We start from the raw sequence: 23,744 nt of genomic DNA, 5'->3' as shown, positions 1-23,744 counted from the left end.
AAAAGTGTCCGAAGAGCAAATGACAATTGTTGGAAAAATTGTTTCGTGCAACGAGTTAGCTCACGAGTTCTTTGAAGTCGTGGTGTTACGAGGCTCACCCTGTACATCGGAGCATCCCCTAGAACCAGCTCTGGCCTACCGTCACCGAAACCATGAGGGAATCAATGATTTAGAGGAAGCGCGAGAAACGCGGAGGGTGCGCGAGCGGCGGCAGCCCCCAAAAATAAGGTTTCGGATTGGCGTCACTGACGGGATGAACGTATGCAAAAAAGAAAGAAAACCGTAGCCAGAGAATTGCTGTAGGAACTGTAAATTCTCGAGAGACAATTTCTGGAGGTGCTTTCTGTAGCGTGTGCTCTCCTATACCTACACAGAGAAAGAGAGAGAGAGAGAGAGAGAGAGAGAGAGAGAAAAAGTTTCGAGAGAGACGGAGGTCTGTGTCCCTGCGTGGATCACGACTTCCGCTGTGCCAGCAAGAGTTCGTCCCTCTTTTGCTTCTGCTTCTGCTTCTGCTTCTGCCGCTTCTGGTTCGCGCAGGGATGAAAGTATCTCAAGATTTTCTCCTGTCAAGTGTTCCTTTCCGGACGCCCCTCCGACCCCCCGTGGAACGCTATCGCTTTGTTTGCGTTTTCCTTTCAAAGGAGAGCGTATGAAGATTTTGGACAGGAAGCTAGACGTCCTCGGTTTTCCATACACGCGGATATGCGTTCGTGCGCGCGCGCGCGCTCGCGCGTGTGCGCGCTGCGATTGTCTGTCATCGACCTTTCGATTTCTCAGTTATTGGAACCGTGACAAAAATCGACGAGCTGTGGATTGTTCGCACAGTCGTACGTGAAATATTCGATTACCAGACGGGGGTGGGGGGAGTTCGGTTTATTCAATTCGATTTTAGTTATTCTAGTTATTCGTGGCGATTTTATTTACAGTCAGCTGTAATTTCAGCGTTCGGTTCCAATTGTCTATTCTCTGTATTATTGTTTTCCATATTATCGAAAACGAAATGCACGTCCATTCTTTTTTTCTTTTCACATCGTTTAGTTAACCCATTTGCAACATTAGCGTACACATACGCTCAATTTTCCTGGTCACTATCACCAGAGCCGTAAATGTACGCTCGATTTTCCTAGTCACTATCACTATTCGTTAGTTAAAAAATAAAAATGAAGGGGGTGTCCTTGGAGATGAAAGTAGTAATTCTGATTTTTTCTTACAATGTCCCCCAAAAATTGTATTAATTTTCCTCGAGTTAATGGTCGCAGTTAGTAATTTTCTCGACATGTTACCGAATTTTCCTTTGCACCTAACTAACCCTATCCTATAGTACAATCTTCCAGCTTTAATTTAAGCCGTGAAAAGTTAAAAAATTTCAACGGGAACACATTCCAAAGTCAGGTTAAATGTCCCCCCAAAAATTGAATCAAATGCCCGCGAGCTAATGGTCGCAATTATTAATTTTCTCGACATGTTTCTTACAATACAATGCTGAAATATGAAGTTCTTTTACTTGTAGTCATTTTTGTACTTAAATATAATTTAAAAAAAGTTTTGTGATAAAGGCCTCCTTTTCATATTTCCTTATGATGCAAATGGGTTAATTCCTCTAAATTGTTGAAGAAACTCCTCGCGAGATCCACTGTTTTCTTTGTATTAATCTTTTCCATAAAATCGAAGGTAAAATGAAGGTCCACTTGTGATCACAATTTCTTTCACATCGTTTAGTTAACTCTTCTAAATTGTTGAAGAAACTCCTCGCGAGATCCACTGTTTTCTTTGTATTATTCTTTTCCATAAAATCGAAGGTAAAATGAAGGTCCACTTGTGATCACAATTTCTTTCACATCGTTTAGTTAATTCTTCTAAATTGTTGAAGAAACTCCTCGCGAGATCCACTGTTTTCTTTGTATTATTCTTTTCCATAAAATCGAAGGTAAAATGAAGGTCCACTTGTGATCACAATTTCTTTCACATCGTTTAGTTAACTCTTCTAAATTGTTGAAGAAACTCCTCGCGAGATCCACTGTTTTCTTTGTATTATTCTTTTCCATAAAATCGAAGGTAAAATGAAGGTCCACTTGTGATCACAATTTCTTTCACATCGTTTAGTTAACTCTTCTAAATTGTTGAAGAAACTCCTCGCGAGATCCACTGTTTTCTTTGTATTATTCTTTTCCATAAAATCGAAGGTAAAATGAAGGTCCACTTGTGATCACAATTTCTTTCACATCGTTTAGTTAACTCTTCTAAATTGTTGAAGAAACTCCTCGCGAGATCCACTGTTTTCTTTGTATTATTCTTTTCCATAAAATCGAAGGTAAAATGAAGGTCCACTTGTGATCACAATTTCTTTCACATCGTTTAGTTAACTCTTCTAAATTGTTGAAGAAACTCCTCGCGAGATCCACTGTTTTCTTTGTATTATTCTTTTCCATAAAATCGAAGGTAAAATGAAGGTCCACTTGTGATCACAATTTCTTTCACATCGTTTAGTTAACTCTTCTAAATTGTTGAAGAAACTCCTCGCGAGTTCCACCTTTTTCTTTGTATTATTCTTTTCCATAAAATCGAAGGTAAAATGAAGGTCCTCTTGTGATCACAATTTCTTTCACATCTTTTAGTTAATTCTTCTAAATTGTTGAAGAAACTCCTCGCGAGATCCACTGTTTTCTTTGTATTATTCTTTTCCATAAAATCGAAGGTAAAATGAAGGTCCACTTGTGATCACAATTTCTTTCACATCGTTTAGTTAATTCTTCTAAATTGTTGAAGAAACTCCTCGCGAGATCCACTGTTTTCTTTGTATTATTCTTTTCCATAAAATCGAAGGTAAAATGAAGGTCCACTTGTGATCACAATTTCTTTCACATCGTTTAGTTAACTCTTCTAAATTGTTGAAGAAACTCCTCGCGAGATCCACTGTTTTCTTTGTATTATTCTTTTCCATAAAATCGAAGGTAAAATGAAGGTCCACTTGTGATCACAATTTCTTTCACATCGTTTAGTTAACTCTTCTAAATTGTTGAAGAACCTCCTCGCGAGGTCCACTTTTTCAGTTTTGGCTGATTGCATGTTTACGACTGAACGTGTTTGTTATAGATTGTTGGAATAAATTCCGGTGACAAGGCTGGTGCAAAGAGAGAAACGCGCGTCGGGCTGTTCATTGGCGAGACGCGAACGCGCCCGTTTGGCGTTTTAAAAACGCAACGATACATTTCCTTCGGTGCTCACCTGGAATCGTGGCGGTAATATTAAAATTTCCGTTCACGAGTTTCCAGGCCGGCTTATTCGCTTGAGCGCGTTATTTCTCTTCCCGCACCTCCTCCTTTTCACAAGCTCTGAGAAGCTATCGCTTTGTTTGCCTCTTGCCCTACGAAACACGTATAAACATTTGTATCGAGCGTGAAAGTAAAGAGCGGTACGCGCCGGGCGAGCTTAACCGGTCTCTCCTACCCTCTCCCTCACCCTCTCACCCTTTCTCTCTCTCTCGAAACCGTACAAAGGCAGAGCCCCGGCTGTAAGAATGTGAAAATGTACACCAGTCGGGAAATAATTTCCCTCATTTTTTCTCCCATTGAAGCTCCCCGAAGGAACGCGACGCTACGAGACAAATCAGTCGCTCAAATAAACACACAGACACTCCCTCCGTATTCGATCACACACTTCCCGACAATTCCGTGGAAAAATCGTTGCTTTCGTTCCCCTATCTTTCGCTTTAACGTCCTTCTATAACAATCACAAATAAATTATCCTACGATCAGCGACCTTTAATACTTTTCATTCTATAATCGGCTGAACTTCACCTTCTGGGACCAAAAATTTTGCACTTCTCCTTACACAATCGTCTGTAGATTTTGTCGAGACAATTCCAAAAATGTAAGTTTCAAAGCGCGGAGTTCCCTCGTTCAAAAGTTATAGCCGCTAAAAATTCAGGATTAAATTCAGGATTATAATTTCGTATTCGTTGAAATTACAAAAGCCCTCCCACGACACAAAACCTGCCAGCCATTAAAAGTATCTGCCAATCGTTCGTCAATTCTTTACCATATATTTTTAATAATATTTTATTTAGAGCCATCGGTGTCCCGATTGCACCCAATTGCACATTCGATTGAAATCGATCACCAGGAAACTAACGGCCAGGCGATGAAATACCGGGTCTAAACGGACCCGGACTCCGGGCGCCCAACCGTAGAATTATGAAATCCCGAAGATGCGGCCGCTGAAGGATTAAAAAATACGACCGACTTACCGAATAGCCTTCCCCGGCGTGTTCTACGAGGCGGTGCCATAAGTCAGGGGGTTTAAAAATTTCGCTGACGAAAATCAGCAACGTCGATGGCGGCGAGATTCATGGTTATCTTCGTCGGGCCGTGGAATCTAGGCAATTTAACTCTATCCCTCTAGCGAGGCGTCCTTCCTTCCCGTTTGTCGAAAACCCGGTCGGACAACATCGTGGTGGGACACCTTGTAACGATAATCTTGAGACATTACCTGGTCTAAGGCGGCTAGGGTGGCTGTGAGCACGTGCGCGCCAAAGAGAAATAGAGGGAAAGTAAGAGGGATGGATGGGGAGGGGGGGTAAGGCGACGATATATCTGACTACCGTTAAAACGGTATTACCCCACTTCGAAATTGACGATTAATCATAGGTGTGCACCCGCTGCGCCCGCCCAGGAAAGGGAGCTGATTGCTCTCACACCACTGATTCGAGGGGCGAAGTCGGCTGTTACCCCGTGTTATTGATTCCTTGACGGATTCTTACACCCCCGAATCTCCAACCCTTTCGGGGATCTAAGCGAATGTTCCGCTGGCTGGCATGATGCATCGACTAATAAACGCCTACCCGTTCCAACAACCATTCCGATTGCTCAGTTTCGTGAAACAATCCGTTTCCCAGGCACTGCAGCCACCGTCGTCTTCAATCGCTGCTGCTCCAATGAACCTTGTTAACAGAATTATGCAAATTAGAGGTTACGGGGGGCGCCCAGTTTTATATTTCTTTCGTGTTCATTCGAATTTTTGCTTCAAATGAAGATAAACTAATAAGTAGAATCTTATGATGCAAACCAGTGCCGGGGTACGAGTGCCTCAATTGAGACGAAACCATCCCCACCACAGCGCCCAGTGCCCCCCTCCAGTCAGCGCCATTACCATAACCGTACCCTGGACCGATGTACAAAGCAGTGGACGTATCAAAAAGATTTTGGGACACCAGTGTACTTCATCTGAATAAGATACAGTGTTTACTCTATATATGTCGCAAATGCCTACCCGATGAAAGTCCCTGAATTATCCCCACTGGGTATACCCCGTGAGATGCTGCAAGTACAACATCCTTTCAGAATCCCTGTTGTGGAATGAATCGCGAAGCATATGGATTGGTTCCAATCGAACTACAGTGTTCACTCTATATATGTCGCAAATGCCTAGAGGATAAAAGTCCCAGAACTCTTCCCACCGCCGCGGGGTATATACCGTGATGGGCCATGAACATGGTCAAAGAATAATACCTCCTGGCCGATATATGTCACTGGCTAGACCCGTGTTTTGGACAAATATCGAGTAAATACTGTAATAAAGATGCGCAGTCCACCAAGGATGTTACCACGCGATAAAAGGGTAAAAGAAAAATAATTTCGTTGGGAATAATTTCCCAACATTCACGTTTTATAATTTCCCAGGGAATAATTTCCCAAAATCCTTAATTTGAAGGTTTTTGGACTGGAAAAGTGAGGTTAAGATGGCCCCCCTTAACAGAAGTCCCAGAAAATCATTGTTTTCGCGAATTATCAATTTAAAAAAGTCTACAAATGATTTTGCTTCCGGGAAAAATTAGAAGAAAAAAATGGTAGCGCCACAGCGTTTCGAGCAGCGGTGCAAAATCGTTTCCCGGCCGTCTTTCGATTAATTAACAAGTGACACGTTCCCGAGGCTGTAACGCGGACGGATTGAACGCGCGTATGCAAATGGTCGATCTCATTTCGGCGTGCATTTTCATGTAAATGTTCCTCGAAGTTCCGTCGCCGGGCATTTCGCACTTTTTGGGTCTCGGTGAATTCTGGTTTTCCGAGAGCTATGTAATACATAATACATGGAACGCGACACAGTCACTTGTTTCGAAAGGTTTTGTTTCGAAAGTTGTCGCATAAAGGATTATTCAAAAGCTAGTCGGACAAGCGGAAAGAGGGGAACAAGTATCAGCGCAACAAAACTCGTTGGATTCTCGGTTACCGTGCGCGCCAACCGCTGCGTTAATTCTCTGGCAACCTTTCCGCCCGTAATAATCTTTTCTGCGCTCATTGTCGGGACACTTGGAAACGAACCGATGCGCACCCGTTCACTTATACCAACCGCAAGCATTCAAACCCCCCGTTTGCGAACACAATGGACGAACTCGATTTTTCGTTCGAGGTGTACTCGCGACGCGTTTTCCACGGTACTTAACGAAAACTGCGTCACCGGGAAACAGAGTTACGTCTCTTTACCCTTTCTTTCGTGACTCTTCTTACTACAATGGCTTGCGAAAATATTTGAACCCCCCCCCCCCCCCCAGAAGAGAAATGTTAACCCACCGGGTATTTAAGTTTCACGGTTCCGAATAATCCTCGTACAAGACTTAAAGGATTAACGCTTATCTCGTTAAAGCAGCTGGGATAATAAAACATCTTGCGAGAGGTTATTTGAACCATAATTGCTTCAAATTTCACAGCGTGTTTGCCGAATCTCGAATATTTGGAGCGAAGAAGAAGCTTTTAATACCCGAATCTGTAATGACGGTATGAAGTAATGGGGCACTATGGTTGCTCTGAATATTTCCGAGCTAAACTTCACCTTGGCAACCCGGAAATTTTTTATTTTTTCTCCATACAATCCTGTACATCTTGACCAGAGTGTGCCAAAAATCGAAGTTTTAAGGCGAGGAATTCACGAGTTCGAAAGTTGTGAGGAATTCACGGATTCAAAATATGAGTTTGTTCTAAATTATTTTCATCAACCCCCGCAATTCTTTTTCTTCTGTAATAAACCATTTTACACCTCATCACCCCCATCAAGCTCCCCTCCCAAAACCATAATGACGATACGAAGAAGTGAAAAACAGAAAAATACTTCAAGCTTCTTCGAGCGGAAACGAGTGGAAATAATCTAGGGACAAGATGAAATCACAGTTAATTAAAAAGTAAAGGGTGCACATTTCGAGGGGTGTAATTTTATATCGCCCCTAGCTCGCCTAGTCGAGTTCTTCAGGGGTCGCTCTCGAAATTCCGCTCGCAGGATAAAACAGTTCGCCCCGGACTATTGGTGACCCGACGTCTGTTTGCGCAGCTCGAGAAACAATGGAACAAACTTCTAAGCTGTGTTTGCGCCCGATGCCCTAAGTCTGTCGGGTTTGACAATGCTCGGGGAAAATCTATTGAACCGTGAAGGGATGGAATAGCTCCTCCCGGTCGTCTAAAGATTTAGCTACGCAAATGAACGGCACGGAACACACGGATAAAGCGAGCGACCGAGAGACAGAGAGAAAGAGAGAGTGAGAGAGAGAGACAAGAGAAGAAGAAGAAGAAGAAGACGAGGAAAGCGAGAAAGGGGATAAGTATTATCGATTCGCCGAGGGAAAATCCATGAAACTGGGTCTTAGTCGGCGGAAGCGTTTCATTTAAATAATTTCATGCGTGGGTACCTTTCATTCCTCTAAACTGAATGCCGCCGGAGAGAGAGTCTACCCTTGGCCGGGGGTGGTGGGGGATGAGGGGTGTTCATTCGACATTCATTTAGTCGGTGAAGTCGCGCGACGCTACGCGACAGCCATTTAGGACAACCGAGCGAAATCCTCTCGGGGTAGGTTGAAACGTAATCATCGGAAAACAAGCGTCTTATTTTTTCCCCCTTCCCCTATCTCTATTAGGAGAAACGAGGGCTCCAAACCTGTGGGAATTAGATTTTACACTCTTCTACTGTTTTCCTTTTTCTTGCTTTTCCCCCTCCCCACGCGAGACTTATTTGCGCAATAAATTGCTGTCAGACCCCCCCCCCCCACACCCCCGACCCTTAACTAGGGGGTTGTTGCTGAATGCGTAGAACACGCAAGCTGCAAGGCACTTCAGAAAGGGATGAATTTAATTGCAGCATGCAGCTTGTGGACAAGAAATTGCGGCTCGCCGGGATTTATAATATAACGAGAAATTAAAAATTTCGACCGGTCGGGCACGCCGGTGGGTGCCATTAAACTTTTCCGTCTCGCGACGCGTTTGTTAGCACTTCCGCGTGCTGCAAATTTATAATTGCGACCCCCGTGTAATTAGAATTCGATGTTGATCATAATGCGAAGGCGTTGATTACGGACTTTCGTGGGGAATTCAATTTTTACGGTCAATAGAGGCGACATTTTATTTTCCGGACGAACACGCGGGTTCGAATGAAATTGCCCGCGAAACACATTTTAACGAGAACTTTTATGCACCGTAAGTACGCAAACATCTTCTGTCTAGTTATGGTAGTACAGTGTTCACTCTATATATGACGCAAATGCCTAGAGGATAAGAGTCCCAGAACTATCCCCACTGCCGCGGGGTGTATACCGTGAGCGGCCATGAACCTCTGGAGCTTCGCTGTCAAAGAATATCTCCTGCCCGATATATGTCACTGACTGGACCAGCGTTTTGGACATATATCGAGTAAACACTACTACTCTACAAATTAAGCAATTTTAATTCTAATACGAATTTTCATTTGATTGTCATTTAATTGTCATATTAGACGTCCCAGTCACTATAACCGCAGCGTATATATACGCTCAATTTATTTTTTCTTATAATGCTGAAATATGCTTTTACTTGTAGTAATTTTTGTACTCGAATATAATTAAAGGAAAAAAGTTTGGCGATGAATGCCTTCTTTTCACATTTCCTGATGATGCAAATGGGTTAATAAAAATATCAAATTTCAAAAACTTTTTAAAATCAGATATACGCAAATAAAAATTGGCAGGTGAGAATGCGAAAAAAGAGAGATTGTGCAACCTGTTGAGAATTACAGTCTCACGACGAACAACGCGGTTATGCGTTATTGTTCTGTTAAACTCCACGAAAATTGTTGCAGGCGGTACGAGGCGACATACAGAAGAGGCTCCCTAAAGAGTGGTCCGAGGAGGAGGTTGCTCAGCTCGCGGAGCTCTGGGAGCTACGTAAAGATGATGACGGTAATTTTTGAACTTTAATCAGACGAGTCCCACAAGCGATGAACATCTTCCAGGGCTAGCATGACCGTGCCTTGAATCAGTCGAGGAATTTTACGAATTTGCTCGCCCGGGGAATTCATTAGCGCCCGCGACCGATTCACGAGATTTAATTAAGCGCCCCGGGCATCGGGTAACGGCTGGCTTGGCATCTTATAGCAATAATTCGGACCCGGTCGAAACGAACGAAGAATAATACCGTTTGCCGATCGAATTGTTCAGGGGTCTTGTAAAACTTGCTTCATTTCCGCGCGGGGGTCGCGCCCCTTGCAAATCGTTTTCTCGTTGACCCCGCGAAAGTTCCGCGAACGTGTTCGCTAGCTCTTCTATTCCACATTTTAATTCTCCTTTGAGCCGACTGTTGTTATAAACAAATAGCAGAGAATCATTCGGCGAGTTAACTAGACTGCAGATTTTTGCGCAAATTCGCTGTATTAGACATTACATTGTAAGAAGAGGGCTACTGTTAACGTTAGACCTTCTGGAGAAAATCATTTCGAAAAAATTATTTCGTGTTCTTGCCGAGTGACATAAACTTTTGGAAAAAAAATATATGAAGGCAACCCCCGAGGGTAAAATAGTATTCGATTCTGGTTTTGTCGATTCCCTATACCTTAATCTCTGTGACAGCTTGCCGCAGAACAAAGTACAATCGCACACAACTTCGCATAACTTTTGAACCAATAAATTCCTCGCCTTGAAACTTCGATTTTCGGCATGTTCTCTTCAAGATGTGCAGGACGGTATAGTAAAAATTGAAAATTTTCTGGGTTTTCAAGGTGAAGTTTAACTCGATCCTTTAATAACCATGGTTCTACGAATGTGTGCATCAGCGAATGCGCAAAAATCCGCGGTCTAGACACACACACACACACACACACACACCGGTGCGAAAGAGAAACAGATTCGAAGAGAGTGACCTCTGAAAGAAGCGTCTTTCACCCATCATAATTTTTTAATTGAGAAAGGAGACGAGTTCCCTCTGTGTTGTCGTAGCCCGATGCGAATCGGCCGTCAGGAGCAAAGCTCGTCCCCCGCCGCTTATCAGAAAATGGATTTCCTCTTTTCACTAATTTAATTCCGGGTGGGCGCTGCTTATTACACCGAGAACGCCCCTGGTGGGGTTGGGGGGGGCGGGAGGGGATGGATCGGATTGAATCAACGTTTCGTTCCGTTCGCCGTCGAATTAATGCCGATACGATTTTACGGTTGTATACAACACAGATCCGGTGGATATGATCTTCAATGGGCTCACAATAAAGCGGTCGAAGCCAAAGATCAAGGAGAAGCTTTTGGAATTAGGATTGGCCGCGGATCCGAAGGCGCTGCGCAAGAAGCGGTCCAGCAAAAGCAACCAAGGTAAGTGTTCCACTCTCCCTTTCTGTCTTTCATTCGCCGCACCACCCCGTTCCCCTCTGGAAATCCACCCCTTCGCCTTTCCCCCCCCCCCGCATCTGCCGACAGTCTTCTCAATCTATGGCCGTTTGGCTCTCTTTACTCCTCTCTCTTTTCCCAGCCCTTTCTCCCCGGGTCTGAAGCGGCTCTGAAGCACTCCTTGTTCTGCCCAATCCTATCCCATTCCATTCGCATCTGTCTTTCTTACTATCCTCAGATTCTGCGACTATTCCCATTCGATCAGTCTTCTGCTAATACGATTGCCAGCGACTGCATAGACCGGAGGGGAATAAAAGCATCGGCGGAGAGAGAGAGTGGGAGAGACAGAGAGAGAGAGAGAGAGATGGGAAGAAATCTCTGGCCCCGGGGAGGAAATGAAAGGGGAGATCAATTTGTACCGAATCTTCTTGTAGAACCCTCCTACCTCGTTCTTTATGATCCAGGCCAGGAGGAAAAAAAAAAACGTTTCGCCTATATCGTCAGAGATCAGGTTATATAGACTTTGTTTTCTCCTCGGCCCTCTGTCCCACGATCGAGCACACACAATCGGCCGAATTAATTGGGTATACCCAGGAGATCGACCCCCGGAGATAATTTAATAGAAAAATGCCGGTGCTCGGTGTTGTCGTCGATGACTGTGCCACACGGAAATGCTTGAGCGTTAATACTCCATTTTGTTCATCCAATTTCTCCCGCTTCGACGTACCGTAACGTCACGCGTATGATCGAACGACTCCAACCAACCCCCTCGCAGTTTATTTGCGCGAAATTGTTACACAGCATGCAATTCGTGGGGACACCGCTGGGATAACGATTTAGAAAACGACGGGATTTTTGGGAATTTTCGTTTGAGAACATTTGCGGATATTCGCTTTTAAACGTGACGTCGCGTGTTTGCGGATGTGGACGAGAAATGGTAATTTCTCGGTTCCCAAGGTGAAGTTAAGCCGAAACGAATTAGGCAGAGAATTACGCGTAACTTTTGAACCGGTGAATTCCTCGCATTGAAACTTCGATTTTTCGCATTTTCTCGTCGAGACGTACAGAATTGTATTAGTGAAAAGTTGAAAATTTCTGGGTTGCCAAGGTGAAGTTTAACCGTTATTTCGTTTCCCGGTCATTTTAATCAGTCAGAACTGAATCAACAGTATTTATGAACTCTTTATGTCATTGCATTACTGCTTTGTATTTTGTATTAAAAATTGATTGTTAGAGTTTTTGTTTAGGTTAATTGTATTAAGCGGTTCGCTATTGAAACTGTTATGACAACTGAACAATTTTGTGAAGGAATATCATAATGGCGAGTCAAAGATTTTTAAGGGCTATCAAATGACGGTTGAAATTGTTTATGTCTGGAAATATCGAATAAGACAAGATGACGGGATGTCATGTTTGTCCGCGAAACTGCTGAATAAATTTATTTACTGAAGCGTGTAGCGTAACAAGAACCGCGCAACACCTGAATAGATGCAGTCTTAGCGCACCTGAGTCTCTTTTTACATTGCACGTTTTTACGCAACTAACTTTCGCTCAGCTTTCGTAACGCGTTTTGTTTATTTTTACAGTCCTTTAAGATCCTCTGTTTACTTTCACGCGGGTTTTTTGTAAGTAGTTTGCGCACTTTTGCGCGGTTTTTTAACGCGTTCTTTAACCTTGTAAAAAGAGAACCTAATATTTTTACAAGAAAGAGTGGCAGCTAAACGCTTTTATTTATCCATAATTAAGTTTAAATATTTTAATGATATAATATCGTTTCTAATGCTTCCCACTGCGTAAAAGGAGATTCTAACATCTGTAATTCATTTACTAATTTATCACAAAGGTATGTCATAGTTTTTAATCATTTTCACTGTGTAAAAAGAAGTTTTAATAATTTAACAAATCCTAATATTTCTATACACCAATAGTCTCGTTCAGTGTTAAATCAATCTGCTGTCAACTTACAATATCGCAATGATCCCATTCGATATTCTCGCCGCATCGTCTCCATCGCATAACAGCACGAAAATTACACCGCCATAGTTGTCCGTTCGTAAGAAACTCCTCCACTTCGATAAAACCTCAAACACACTCGCCGTCCAAGAAAAACCAGCACTTTCGCAGACCATTTCACCCACACTGTCGCGACTAAACGAGATCCAACACGTGCCGGTTAACGTTCGCACAACAACTGAACTGTCCTTAGATTGCATTATTATTTCGACAATAACCCATTCTCCAGGTAGAATCGCGGACACGACTCCCGCTCTCGGTTCAACGTTGTGTTTACTTCTGTTATCGCGTTTCATTATACTGAGTTATTGAATCGCCCAAAGTCCTTCCCTTATTTTCAATTATTTACCCTCGGAAAAGTGTATACAACGAATACACACTACGTACAGTCAATCGAAAAATCTCCCTACAACCTTTGAAATCATTACTTTTTTTAAAAGGGGACCACATGACTCGAGCTTCGCCAACATTTTGGAAGAATTAGTTTACTACATTATGTGTAAAGAAAATTTCACAAAAAATTGTAATCGACTGATTTAATTTACTGACTTCCCAACTTTTTTATACGAGTCTGTAATAAAAATTTAAGAAATGGCTTTCATCGAAATTGATTAATTGTTTTATGCGTCATAAACAATTGGTGACATTTACAGTTTTTAATCGTTTATAACTCGTAAATCGATCGACAAATTACAATAAAATTTTCGACATCTACGCGAGTCTACGAACCGCATTTTTTAAATTTTCGTTGCAAGCTGAAATGAGGAAGTTCCAAAAATCGAACTTTACTATTTTTTTCGTAATTTCGACAAAACGCAATTTTTCTATTCGTCAGAAAAGTGACTCTGATTTAAAGCGTGTGCCGTCGATTAAGAGACTGACTGTACATTCAATTACGAATAGCTTCAAATAAATCGTTCGATTATCAAAAACAGATTAATTTCGACAAAAGTATGACTCACATATTCGGAACGCGATATCAGTTAATGAATGCGGCAGAGTCGTTCATTTTGGTATCGGTCCAGCTGGATTGCCAGTAACATTGTGCAGCGCATCGAATGTTATGAATATAGACAACACTATTGAAATAACGTTTGCATTTCTAGCTCGACATTGCGCACGAACGGGAGCCCCGTCTCGGTCGGATCTCGTCACGGAATACAAATTTGGTTATTTAATATCGGAGGACTCGAATTCTGCTCGTAGTTTTCAAGGCCCGGGTACCGATACGACTGATCCCCTCCCCCGCTACGCTATTACGCGCGCGGTTCCACGAATTCCATATTTATTATGGTCGCATTGTCCTTCTGTGTACTCCTACCCGCGCGTACCATCCCCGGCGTTCACCGTCGACTTATTTTCATTCAATACGTTACGATAGATCGCATTGTGCCCCTGCACAATATATACAAGGTTAAGAGATGAAGTATAAAAGGCGAAGCTTTGTCTCGGCTTACGTGCCGTATTGAAATAACGTTTCCACGCGCGTTCCTGCTCGTGGCCGGAATGCGGTTTCGCGACGCGAAATTTCCGCTGCCTCGACCAACCAACGGCGGATCTCGAAACTATTTCAACACAAAAACTTCCAATTCTAGAAAAAGTCGAATAAATTTCGGCTCTGTTCCTCCATTCTCTTCTAAGATATTTTCACGTAATCCAGCGGATGGTTAAACTTCACCTTGGCAACCCAGAAATTTTTAATTTTTTCTCTATATAAACCTGTACATCTTGGCGAGAAAATGTGAAAAATCGAAGTTTCAAAACGAGGAATTCACTGGATCAAAAGTTTAGGACAACAGTATCACCAATATCGACTTTTCGAACTAATTTTCGCGAATCACTTGAGAGGCATGATCTGTGCCATGATTTTTAACATAAACGCGGTCCGATAATTAGAAATTTCGAGAGCCGTACGATCGAGATATTCGCGAGAACATTTCCCCGGAATTCGGTGTGCACCGGTGCGGCTTGGCTGATATCGAAAGAAGCGATACCCGGCGAAATTTATATCCATTTCCACGTGCTCTGCAAAAAGGGAAATCGTCGTGGGAAACACGGTCTGTTAGTAATTCAGACGAGAATGAAAGCAGCGACGAAGAAGCTGGAAAATCCTCGAGACGCGGCAGCCAGGCTCCCAATAAACCGGCAAACAGGAAAACGAAGACGAGCAGGAAGAAGAAAGAGCCGGCGGTAGTCTACACGGATGCACAATTATCTGGACTCTTGAGGGACGTCATCGAAAAAAGTGAGTAACACCGTGTGTCCCCTTTCCCTTTACTTTTGTCAGCTTTCCCGGAGCAGCGCCCGGTGATTTATGGGAAGAAAATTCCCGGCAACAACTTCGAATATTGCGCGCAGTCCCTTCTTGCGTGGAGGACAAATGTCCTTTTAGAAAGACAGAGATACATAGGATAGGACCGCGATGGAAAACGGGAGAGGCCAATAGCGATCATTTTGAACAAAAAGAAAAACCCAACCGGAAAAAGTAATGACATGTCAGACTCCTGGTTGCGGTACAAATGTAGCCTCGCGCTGGGGTGAGTTCATCCCCCGAACGGATTTTCAAAAGGATATCCTTAAAAAACGATCTCCGCACCCCCTTTGTGTCAAGCCAATGCGCTTGTCACCTATCAGAAGGAAGATCCTTTGGTCCCGGCGCTAACGTGTCAAAGAGGGAACGCGCGTTCTCTCCCAGAGTGTTCTTGAAATTCGGTTTCGCCGCGTCATGGACATGGTAGTTTCCTATTTTTTTTTTTTTTTTCGAGAACGATGCCGCACGCTCCTTCGCCAATATTAACTAACGCACGGAATTGCGAATTCCGGGCGCGTGGGCGGTGAAATTTAGGGTATGACATAGTTTCGTCCGGGAAATGTTTTGATGGATTCCTCGGCTCGTCTATTTATGCGAAAAATTGCTCGACGGAATTCTAAGCGGAGCTTGAAAAAGAAATTTAAAAATTAGCTGATCTAAGAGCCGAGGGCAAGAGTACCAAGGTCGCCTTGTTGCGAATTTTGGCAAAAATATGGTAAACCCTGGATCAATGTAATTTTTCCGGGAGATGTAATAACAAATTTTTTTTTCTCCCCCGTAAATCAGATATGAGCGAGGCTTTGGAATGGATCAAGGAATCCCTGCAGGATATCCTGGACGATCGAGACGAGGAAAGCACCGAAGGTATTCCCTTAGTCCCGCTGACAGATTATTCGTCGGCCGCGATGGATTCGCCGAGCTTTCAAAAGCTTCTTCGGTCTATGGGATTCACGCCTCCGTTTGATGAACAGGAATCTTATTGGCGTATACCGGCTAATATGCTTACGACCACCATTCAAAAGCGTTGCAATCTTATCGGCGCCGCATTGGCCGGGAATTTCGTTGCTGAAGGTATATAAGTCCCCTTTGTATTTCTCACGCTGTTTCTCAACTTGTTCCTACAAATGATTCTCAATGCCGTTCTTAAGCTGTTCTCCTTTCGCTCCTCGTTCTCGCAACTTAGTTTTTCCCTCGGTGTCGAATTGCTGCAATAACATAAAATCAATGGTGACAGAATGATAAAGTGAATCGGGAAGTTGGAAGAGTTACCGAAAGTTTTCATAGATTTCATTCAACTCTTACTTAACGTGATGCATTTATATGATTTGTAACTGAATGTAATGATTTGTAAATAAGTAAAAAGCTGGCCAGATGTCACAACAATTATCGAATCCGTAGGAATTTTGTTCCTCGAACTATTTCAAGCCGAATAATACGAATTTTTCAATCTTGTTGAACTTGAAATTTGTGAAACCATTCAATTTTTTAATCGACTTGAACAGAACCAGTACCATCCCCACGCAAGACCAAATCCGAAATGGCCAGAGCCAGCGAAAGTGAGGACGAAGTTGACGCATTGGAGACCATTAAAAAATACTTTGCCTCGAAAGGTACGTTCCTAATTTTCCGAATCAGCCGTCTACAAAATTAGTTGGCTGAACTCTACTTCAGGAAACCAGAAATTTTTAACTTCTTTTTATGGAACCCAGTCGATTTCGGCGGGTGAATGCTGAAAATCCAAGTTTTAATCATAGGAGATCAGTAGATCGAAAGTTATGCGTGTGTAAAGATGTGCGATTTCCAGCGTTTTTGACGGGGTCAGGCACCAGTGGGTTCCTAACATTAAAACTTGGATTTTCGGCATTTTCTCGCCAAAATCTACAGGACTACATGAAAAAAAAGTTAAAAATTCGTGGTTTCCTGAGGTAAAGTTTAACCAATTAGTTTATTGCATATTTTGCAACAGAACAAGAAGAAGCAGGGCCACCTATTCCTCTGGATTCTGATTCCGATGTCGAAGTGAAGGAAAAACCAAAGCCAACAAAAAGGTCCAAGATGCCTGCAAAATCAAAGAAAAGGATGGTCATAGAAAGCGATGAAGAAAGTGTATCTACCACTGAGACAATCGGTATGTATTGTTCTAGGAACGGGTACGCTTCTAAAGAAAAAAAAAGATTTCTCATTGTTCAATTGTTTTTATACTTTGCAACAGTGCCGAAGGCAGAAGTAATGGCATCTATACCTCTTGACTCCGATTCCGACGTCGAAATGAACAAGAAATCAAAACCACCTAAGAGCTCCAAGTTGCCAGCAAAATCGAGGAAAAAGGTGATCGTAGTAAGCGATGAAGAAAGGGTTGCAACCCCTCAGACACTCGGTATGTATCAAACTATTCTAGAAAAACAGCTTCACCGCCTCGGTGATGCTGTTTATTAACTGCTTAACGCGTTGACTGTCGAATTAAAACCCCCCAAAAAATTGTATAAAATCACAGAAAGATAGGCACTGAAAGGTTGGCAATTACCAGTAGACTGCGGATCTATATTGCAAAATAAAAATGTTGTGCATTTGATCTGGCTTAACTTCACCTTGGACTCGTGATCCCGTATAGGATTCTCTGTATTTTAATTACTGTTCGAGGATAGCTTGTTCCAGAACAAAGTGTAATCACTCGAGATTAAACACGCATAATTTGTGAACCAGTGAATTCCTCGCCTTGAAACTTCAATTTCAGGCATTTTCTCGCCAAGATGAACAGGACTGTATAGTAAAAAATTCAAAATTTCTGGGTTGCCAAGGTGAAGTTTAACCTTTGATCTTGGTATTGCGACAGTCAACGAACCAGTGAGCGTGTTAAGAATTCCCAAGGTGCTTCTGGGATTTGTATAAGTAAATTTGAATCGATTAATTACCAGAATCTGCGGAGAAGCCAGTAATAAAAAGAAGAGGGAGACCGGTAATGTTTCTGGCAGACTCTTCCGATTCGGAGCTGGAGGATCACGGTGCAGACGCCGAGAACACAGGTAAAGAGACTAGAGTCAAACGAGCGAACTAGCATAGAAGAAGCGACACTATTTTGTTCTTGCTCATTAAACGAACATTTCTGTTAGACGACGGGAAAAGAAATCGGCCGCACAGTTCGGTGGACGAACGTGGAACAACGAAAAAACGTCGTCTACTGGACAGCGAGGAGGAAGACGACCCATTAATGTCTCAGAACGCCAAGGTGAAACACGCTAGGTTGATAATTAGCGACGACGAGGATGAAACGGGCGAAAAACAACGTGATCAACCAAGCTCATCTCGGGCAATTATTAGCGACGACGACGATTAACGAAAGCCGGCGACCGTTGCCCCTCTTCAAACCCATTTTATATGCCATTATTTTCTTAACAGAGCATTTTTTAATCTATTTTCGTGTGACGCTTAATTATCCTTATGTACTCCTTTGATAAATAAACAATTTTCTATAATAATAACTGTGTTATTAGTTTTTCTTCAGAGTTTTATGCTGTGTTTCTTAGGGATACAATTAATGATGATGAGAGCTTACTTTTGCATCGGGGAAATTAAATTTTGCAATAAAAGCTGGTGTCCATTAGATAACACAGGGTCTTTTTGAAGATTAGAAGAAGAAGATTAAACACAGTAATATATATAATAAAATAACAAGTGGCATAAAATATGAATTCAGCGCCATTCTTTGTAGCGGAAATGCGCTCAAACTGTTAGACAAACATTACCGACAGGGCTATCGGATGGGATTTATCGATTTTTCGTCGGGATCTAGATTTTTTTCTAGAAACTGACATGGGCCTATCATAAAGTACATTCTCTCAGCTTTAATTCGAGCTTTCAAATGTTCGAAAATTTTCACGGGAATATATCCTAAAATTGAATCGAAGTAACCCATGACACCGAGTAACCCATGGTGCCAAAACCCCTAAATTTAAAATAAAGATTTGAATACTTGAAGAACACTGCAGAGGGAGCCAATTTATGTGCCGACGAAAGAAAGAATCATTTTCTGCATTACCTGATGGACAATGTTGGGTTCCTTTGTTTGCTGATGAGGTCGCCACACGTGTACCAAAATGGCGGCGTAAAAAGGTTGTATGTCTGTTTTGCGGCTCACGAGACATACACAAATTCGGTTCACGTAGAAAATGTTATTCCGATTTTGCAACCTATGCTACAAGAGTGCGGACTCGCCATTCGTGAAATTTTCAAGGCATTATGTAAATGATTTTTTATTTCTTAAGTTATATATCTTAGATTAGGTTATTAGATTGGGTTAACTCTGTAAAATTTTTGTTTAGGCAAAAGCAGCCGCTAAAGCAAGTAAAAATGAAGAACTATTGCCCGATGTCTCGCCGGAAAAAGAGAAGGGGAAGATTAAGATAATAGAATGTAAACGTAAGACTTTCAATTTTTATAAGGGTATGGCTTATAAAAAGAAAGAAATTATACCATTAGCTAGCCAGAAATGGAACCACCGAAAATCTAAAGGCGACTACTTCACTATATATCCTTTCTACGAGGTACCTTGTTATCCATTACCATACAATTTTGTTATGAAATTATAACTCACTTCATTCTGCTTTTTTCAGGACAATATAGAAGAATCCAACGAAGAGTCTCCTACATTCGATGATCTTAATCTAAATCTTGCTGTACATAATCAATTAGAAAAATTCAACATCAAGGAACCCTTAGAAATTCAACAACTAGGAATCCCAAAAGTACTCTCTGGCCACCATACATTGTTAACAGCGGAAACAGGCTGTGGCAAAACATTGGCTTACCTGTTGCCACTGATGTCCCGGATATTACAATGGAAAATAGTCCAGATAAATCCTATGAACAGTCCCTTTGTCGTAATTGTGACTCCTACTAGAGAGCTGGCAGTACAAATCGGAGTAGGTATTCAATAATTAGTATTGTACACCTTGGTGCAAAAACTGGGTGAATCCAGATATTGGAGACTGCTCTTGCATCAAGAAATTGGCAGGTTTCTGCATCAAAGTCTTCTATTACCGTATGACGCAATGTCATTTCTATTTTTCAGATAGAATCAATCAAATGGTGCAAACCGTTGGGTATTAATGTAAAGCTGCTTACTGGTGGAAGGACGAAAAAAAAAATGTTGGATCCTCCAGTTGACAGAGTTGATGTACTAGTCGGTAGTTACGGTGTTATCAGTAAATTGTTCACGGTTGGCGTCTACAATAGGGAATTAATACGATGCGTGGTTCTGGACGAAGTGGATGCCTTGTTCCACTATACCTTCGAGGAGTCGCTGAAAGTATTCCTACGAAAACTGCCTGTGTGTAATCACGATCAGAAAAGATATTTTAACAAAACAGATGTTACAACGAGCCTTCGTTTATGCAGATAGGATACCATCAGTACTCGGACGAAGAGTTCCCGGAGACTGTGCAACTCATTCTAGCTTCTGCCACGATTCCCTCGCGCATGGAGAATGTTTTAGGCAATATTATAAACGTAAGCGAAGCAGGATTTGGAAGATATGATACAGGGTTTTAATGATTGACGATACGTAGGTGGACTCGTTGGACCACGTCACCACGGGGAAGCTGCACAGGATACTGGTCCCGCAGAAATTCGTTCGGACGATGCCCAGCGAGAAACCAGTCCTGCTCTTAAAGTATATAAAGCCGAAAGTCGCGAGAAGAGAGTCCGTCATTGTATTTAGCAATTCTAACACCACTTCTTACTGGATGAAGCTGTTCCTAGACGAATGCGGCGTGCCCACTACCACTTTGCACGGCAGTATGTCTTTGAAAGTGCGGATAGGGAAATACGGAGAGTTCATTAACGGTCATACGCACGTTTTATCAACGACGAACGCGGGATCCAGAGGTCTGGACACGGTGATGGTCAATCACATTCTGAATTACGATTTCCCGTTGGACACGGCTTCGTACATTCACAGGTAGGTGTCCTAACTTGACCACTCTAAATATCTCGCTTGATTTTAATGACAGAGAAAAGAATACTTAACTTTCTTATCCTTATTTCATCGAATAAATTACTTTCATTTTATGGAATCTTTGAGGTTAATGAACTGGCACACAAAGTGTTAACCAATAAGAAATTTAGGGTGGTATCTGTTTACACCGTGAAAGTAAACACGGATCAATGGAACAGATCTAATTAATTTCTGGAACTCGCCGGGTGTTGTACACCAAATTAAAGTATAATATTTCACACAGATGTGGCAGAACAGGCCGAGTAGGCACAATTGGTGATTGCCGTGTGACGAATTTCATATGCAGACCATCGGAAATCGTTCTAACCCAGAAGATCGAATGGGCCACCAGGAGGATGAAGCCGATACCCATTGTCGATCTTCAGCATCCAGAGGAACGACCAGCCGCGGAAGAGGAGACGCTACCAGATGAAGAATACGAAGAACGAATAATCGAAAGCTTGGACAATGCGCAGGATTTTCCATATTGAAGCGTGTAGGGCTCTTGTATGCTTTGAATAAAGGAAAGAATCGTCGCGATTGATCGCTGATCTTCGTTAGCCCCCTCCCAGTGTCTTCGTCGAGCGTGTTCGAAGTCACTCGAGAAAAAAGACGTCTTGGATGAAACCTTTGGAGTGACCCCCGATGGGATCAAAGAATCGACCGAGTGTCGTTGCCCTTCTAGCCGTTTCCACGAAAACCCAATCTGCCAGTTGCGTTTCATCGCTATCCTTCTCGGGGTTCCCCTAATTTCACGTGGACAGTACTTCGATGCTTCTTGAGAGACGAAGCGAGCTGAGAGAAGACCTTGCCACCTTCCACTTTCCCATTAGCTAGTCCAGTCCTAATTTTCTTCTTATACCGGTGGGTCTTTATGGAAAAGTGGTCTGCGTCGATCTCAAAGAAGTAGTTTGAGAGCTGCGATTTAAAGATTGAGGATTTTCGAATTTCAAAGTTATGGTTTGGAGGAAGGAAACGATCACGACCCACACGTACATCCGTCGATCCAATGTTCCGTCATGTCCGGCGACACTCCCACGCTCGCCGCCTACGCCTAGCAAATAGAACTGCCTGAAGGCAGACCGTGCGTCTAGACCAGTTTATTAATCGCATTGTGTTTTAGCGAAATGAAACGCACGAATGAAACATTTCGTGCTCCCTTGATTAGGGCGTGTCGACGACTCTACGCCCGAGTCCTCTGGAGCACGGTATAATTCGTGACAATTTAATCATTGTTTGCGCGGCCAACATTTCTTTACAATGAAACTCTAGATGTCATCCTTGACTGTTCATACGCGGTAGATCGAAAGACTAACTTTGGAGAAAGGGATAGGCCAGAGACAGTGACCCACACACACACACACACACGTGTTATAAACGCATGCACTGCTCTATGTATTTAACACTAGAACTACCGGACCAGTCAAAATGACCGGTTCCTAATATTTTTCTCCTTAAATTATAAAAATGTTTTCTATTGTCCGTTTTCTATAAGGATCTCATTCGAACCTCATCTTCAAGATAGATAATCGATTGGCACAGATTTTTCTCTTTCGCCTTATTATATTCGAGACTTTAAAATTTTCTATGAATAAAAATCTCCCTAATAATTTGTACTATAAAAATTCAAAAATTTTCTCTCAAATAAATCTTTTTTATAAATTCAATATAAAGAGTGTTTCTGATATTTTATGAGGTCCCCTTTTATTAATGGGGTAACGGGAGATTCGACGATGATGTCGGACACACGCGACCAGTATACCGAAGAAAATGAATTGATCGAATCACGAACAAAGAGAATCGGATCAGAGCATCCATTGTAAGAGGTTAAATCGTGTCAAGTACGAGTACCGATGAACTTTCGGTCGAAAAGAGCTGTACGATCGAGTGCTCGTGCAAACGGCCATGCCATTTCCAGCGGAAACTGTCGGCAATCGAGATTCCCAATTAGGGGAACATTGCGTTTCGAAAATTTTGAAACCTTTTCAATTTTTTTACTAAAATATAGACCAATCACGATTCTTAGAATTTGAAAATGACAATTACCTGAATCTTCAAACGCAGAAGTGATTCCCATCAGCATCCAGAAGCAGTTTCTATCACGATCACTCCAGGTCTGCGAACAAAATGAATATTTCTCTTATTTCAAAAAAAGTAATCATAAAGAAAGTATCATAAGTAGACTGTGGATTTTCATTCAAAATAAAAATTGTCAATCTTCTTAAAAAGGCAATATAACAAATATATCCTTAAATGCATCTAATACTTTTCCATTTTTGTGTTTGACATATTCAGTTTTGTCATAAACGCACGATACCCGCAGTCTAATCATACCGATTTACGCACCCGCCTGCTGGCAATTAAACTAAATGAATAGCATTCGGAAATGTAACGAAAAATACAAAAAAACAGTAGCCTTAAAAGTACACTTTAAAAACTGAATAATTACATTTACACGAAATAGCAACACAAGTAAATAAATCTGTTTGCTTTTACATAACTTGTTTGCCGAACCAGAAGCATTATTTTTGTTCGTCGTGAGTCACATTCGAAAATGACTGGTGAAACATTTTCCTGCATAATGCAAAAATATATGTACCAATACATTCGAATGCGAAATATCTATGAACAAAATATGCATGACTTACACTATATCGATAATCACCGTGCGCGAATTATCCTTTGGTATTTGTCCCCGGGTGGAATCATCCCCACCACGATCCATCCGACCATCATCCGTGGAACAGCCGGTAGAACGGCTATAGTCAGCTATAGTTCCGAAAGGCACGCGCTTTGCATCATGCTGGAGGGGATCCGAGGACCGG

General features: G+C 42.2%; 2 protein-coding genes across 4 annotated transcripts in view; both read left to right on the top strand.

Moving 5' to 3' along the window:
- Timeout (circadian regulator timeout) overlaps positions 1 to 17,049 on the top strand; it is a 284,768-nt gene extending 267,719 nt beyond the window's left edge. For 2 of the 3 annotated variants that reach the window (XM_076798883.1, XM_076798881.1), the window contains 6 exons: positions 9,094 to 9,193; positions 10,454 to 10,588; positions 14,652 to 14,861; positions 15,714 to 15,998; positions 16,430 to 16,541; positions 16,894 to 17,049. In XM_076798883.1, coding sequence (XP_076654998.1) covers positions 9,094 to 9,193; positions 10,454 to 10,588; positions 14,652 to 14,861; positions 15,714 to 15,998; positions 16,430 to 16,541; positions 16,894 to 16,933 — 882 coding nt within the window. In that variant the 3' untranslated portion in view covers positions 16,934 to 17,049. Of the gene's footprint in view, positions 1 to 9,093; positions 9,194 to 10,453; positions 10,589 to 14,651; positions 14,874 to 15,713; positions 15,999 to 16,429; positions 16,542 to 16,893 lie in introns of those variants that run through there. The other variant, XM_076798882.1, reaches the window with a different exon arrangement.
- Positions 17,050 to 19,013: 1,964 nt separating this feature from the next.
- On the top strand, positions 19,014 to 21,463 carry Dbp21e2 (putative ATP-dependent RNA helicase Dbp21E2). Its single transcript, XM_076798888.1, has 7 exons — positions 19,014 to 19,165; positions 19,247 to 19,468; positions 19,538 to 19,846; positions 19,996 to 20,253; positions 20,322 to 20,432; positions 20,492 to 20,883; positions 21,164 to 21,463. The coding sequence occupies exons 1-7, from the start codon at positions 19,094 to 19,096 to the stop codon at positions 21,408 to 21,410; spliced, it is 1,611 nt and encodes a 536-aa protein (XP_076655003.1). The 5' UTR covers positions 19,014 to 19,093; the 3' UTR covers positions 21,411 to 21,463.
- The last annotated feature ends 2,281 nt before the right edge of the window (positions 21,464 to 23,744 follow it).

The sequence above is a fragment of the Halictus rubicundus genome, chromosome 13 (genome assembly GCF_050948215.1).
Source record: "Halictus rubicundus isolate RS-2024b chromosome 13, iyHalRubi1_principal, whole genome shotgun sequence".
NCBI classification, from domain to species: domain Eukaryota; kingdom Metazoa; phylum Arthropoda; class Insecta; order Hymenoptera; family Halictidae; genus Halictus; species Halictus rubicundus.
Note: the sequence above shows the minus strand (reverse complement) of the source record. Positions and strands in the feature narration are given on the sequence as shown.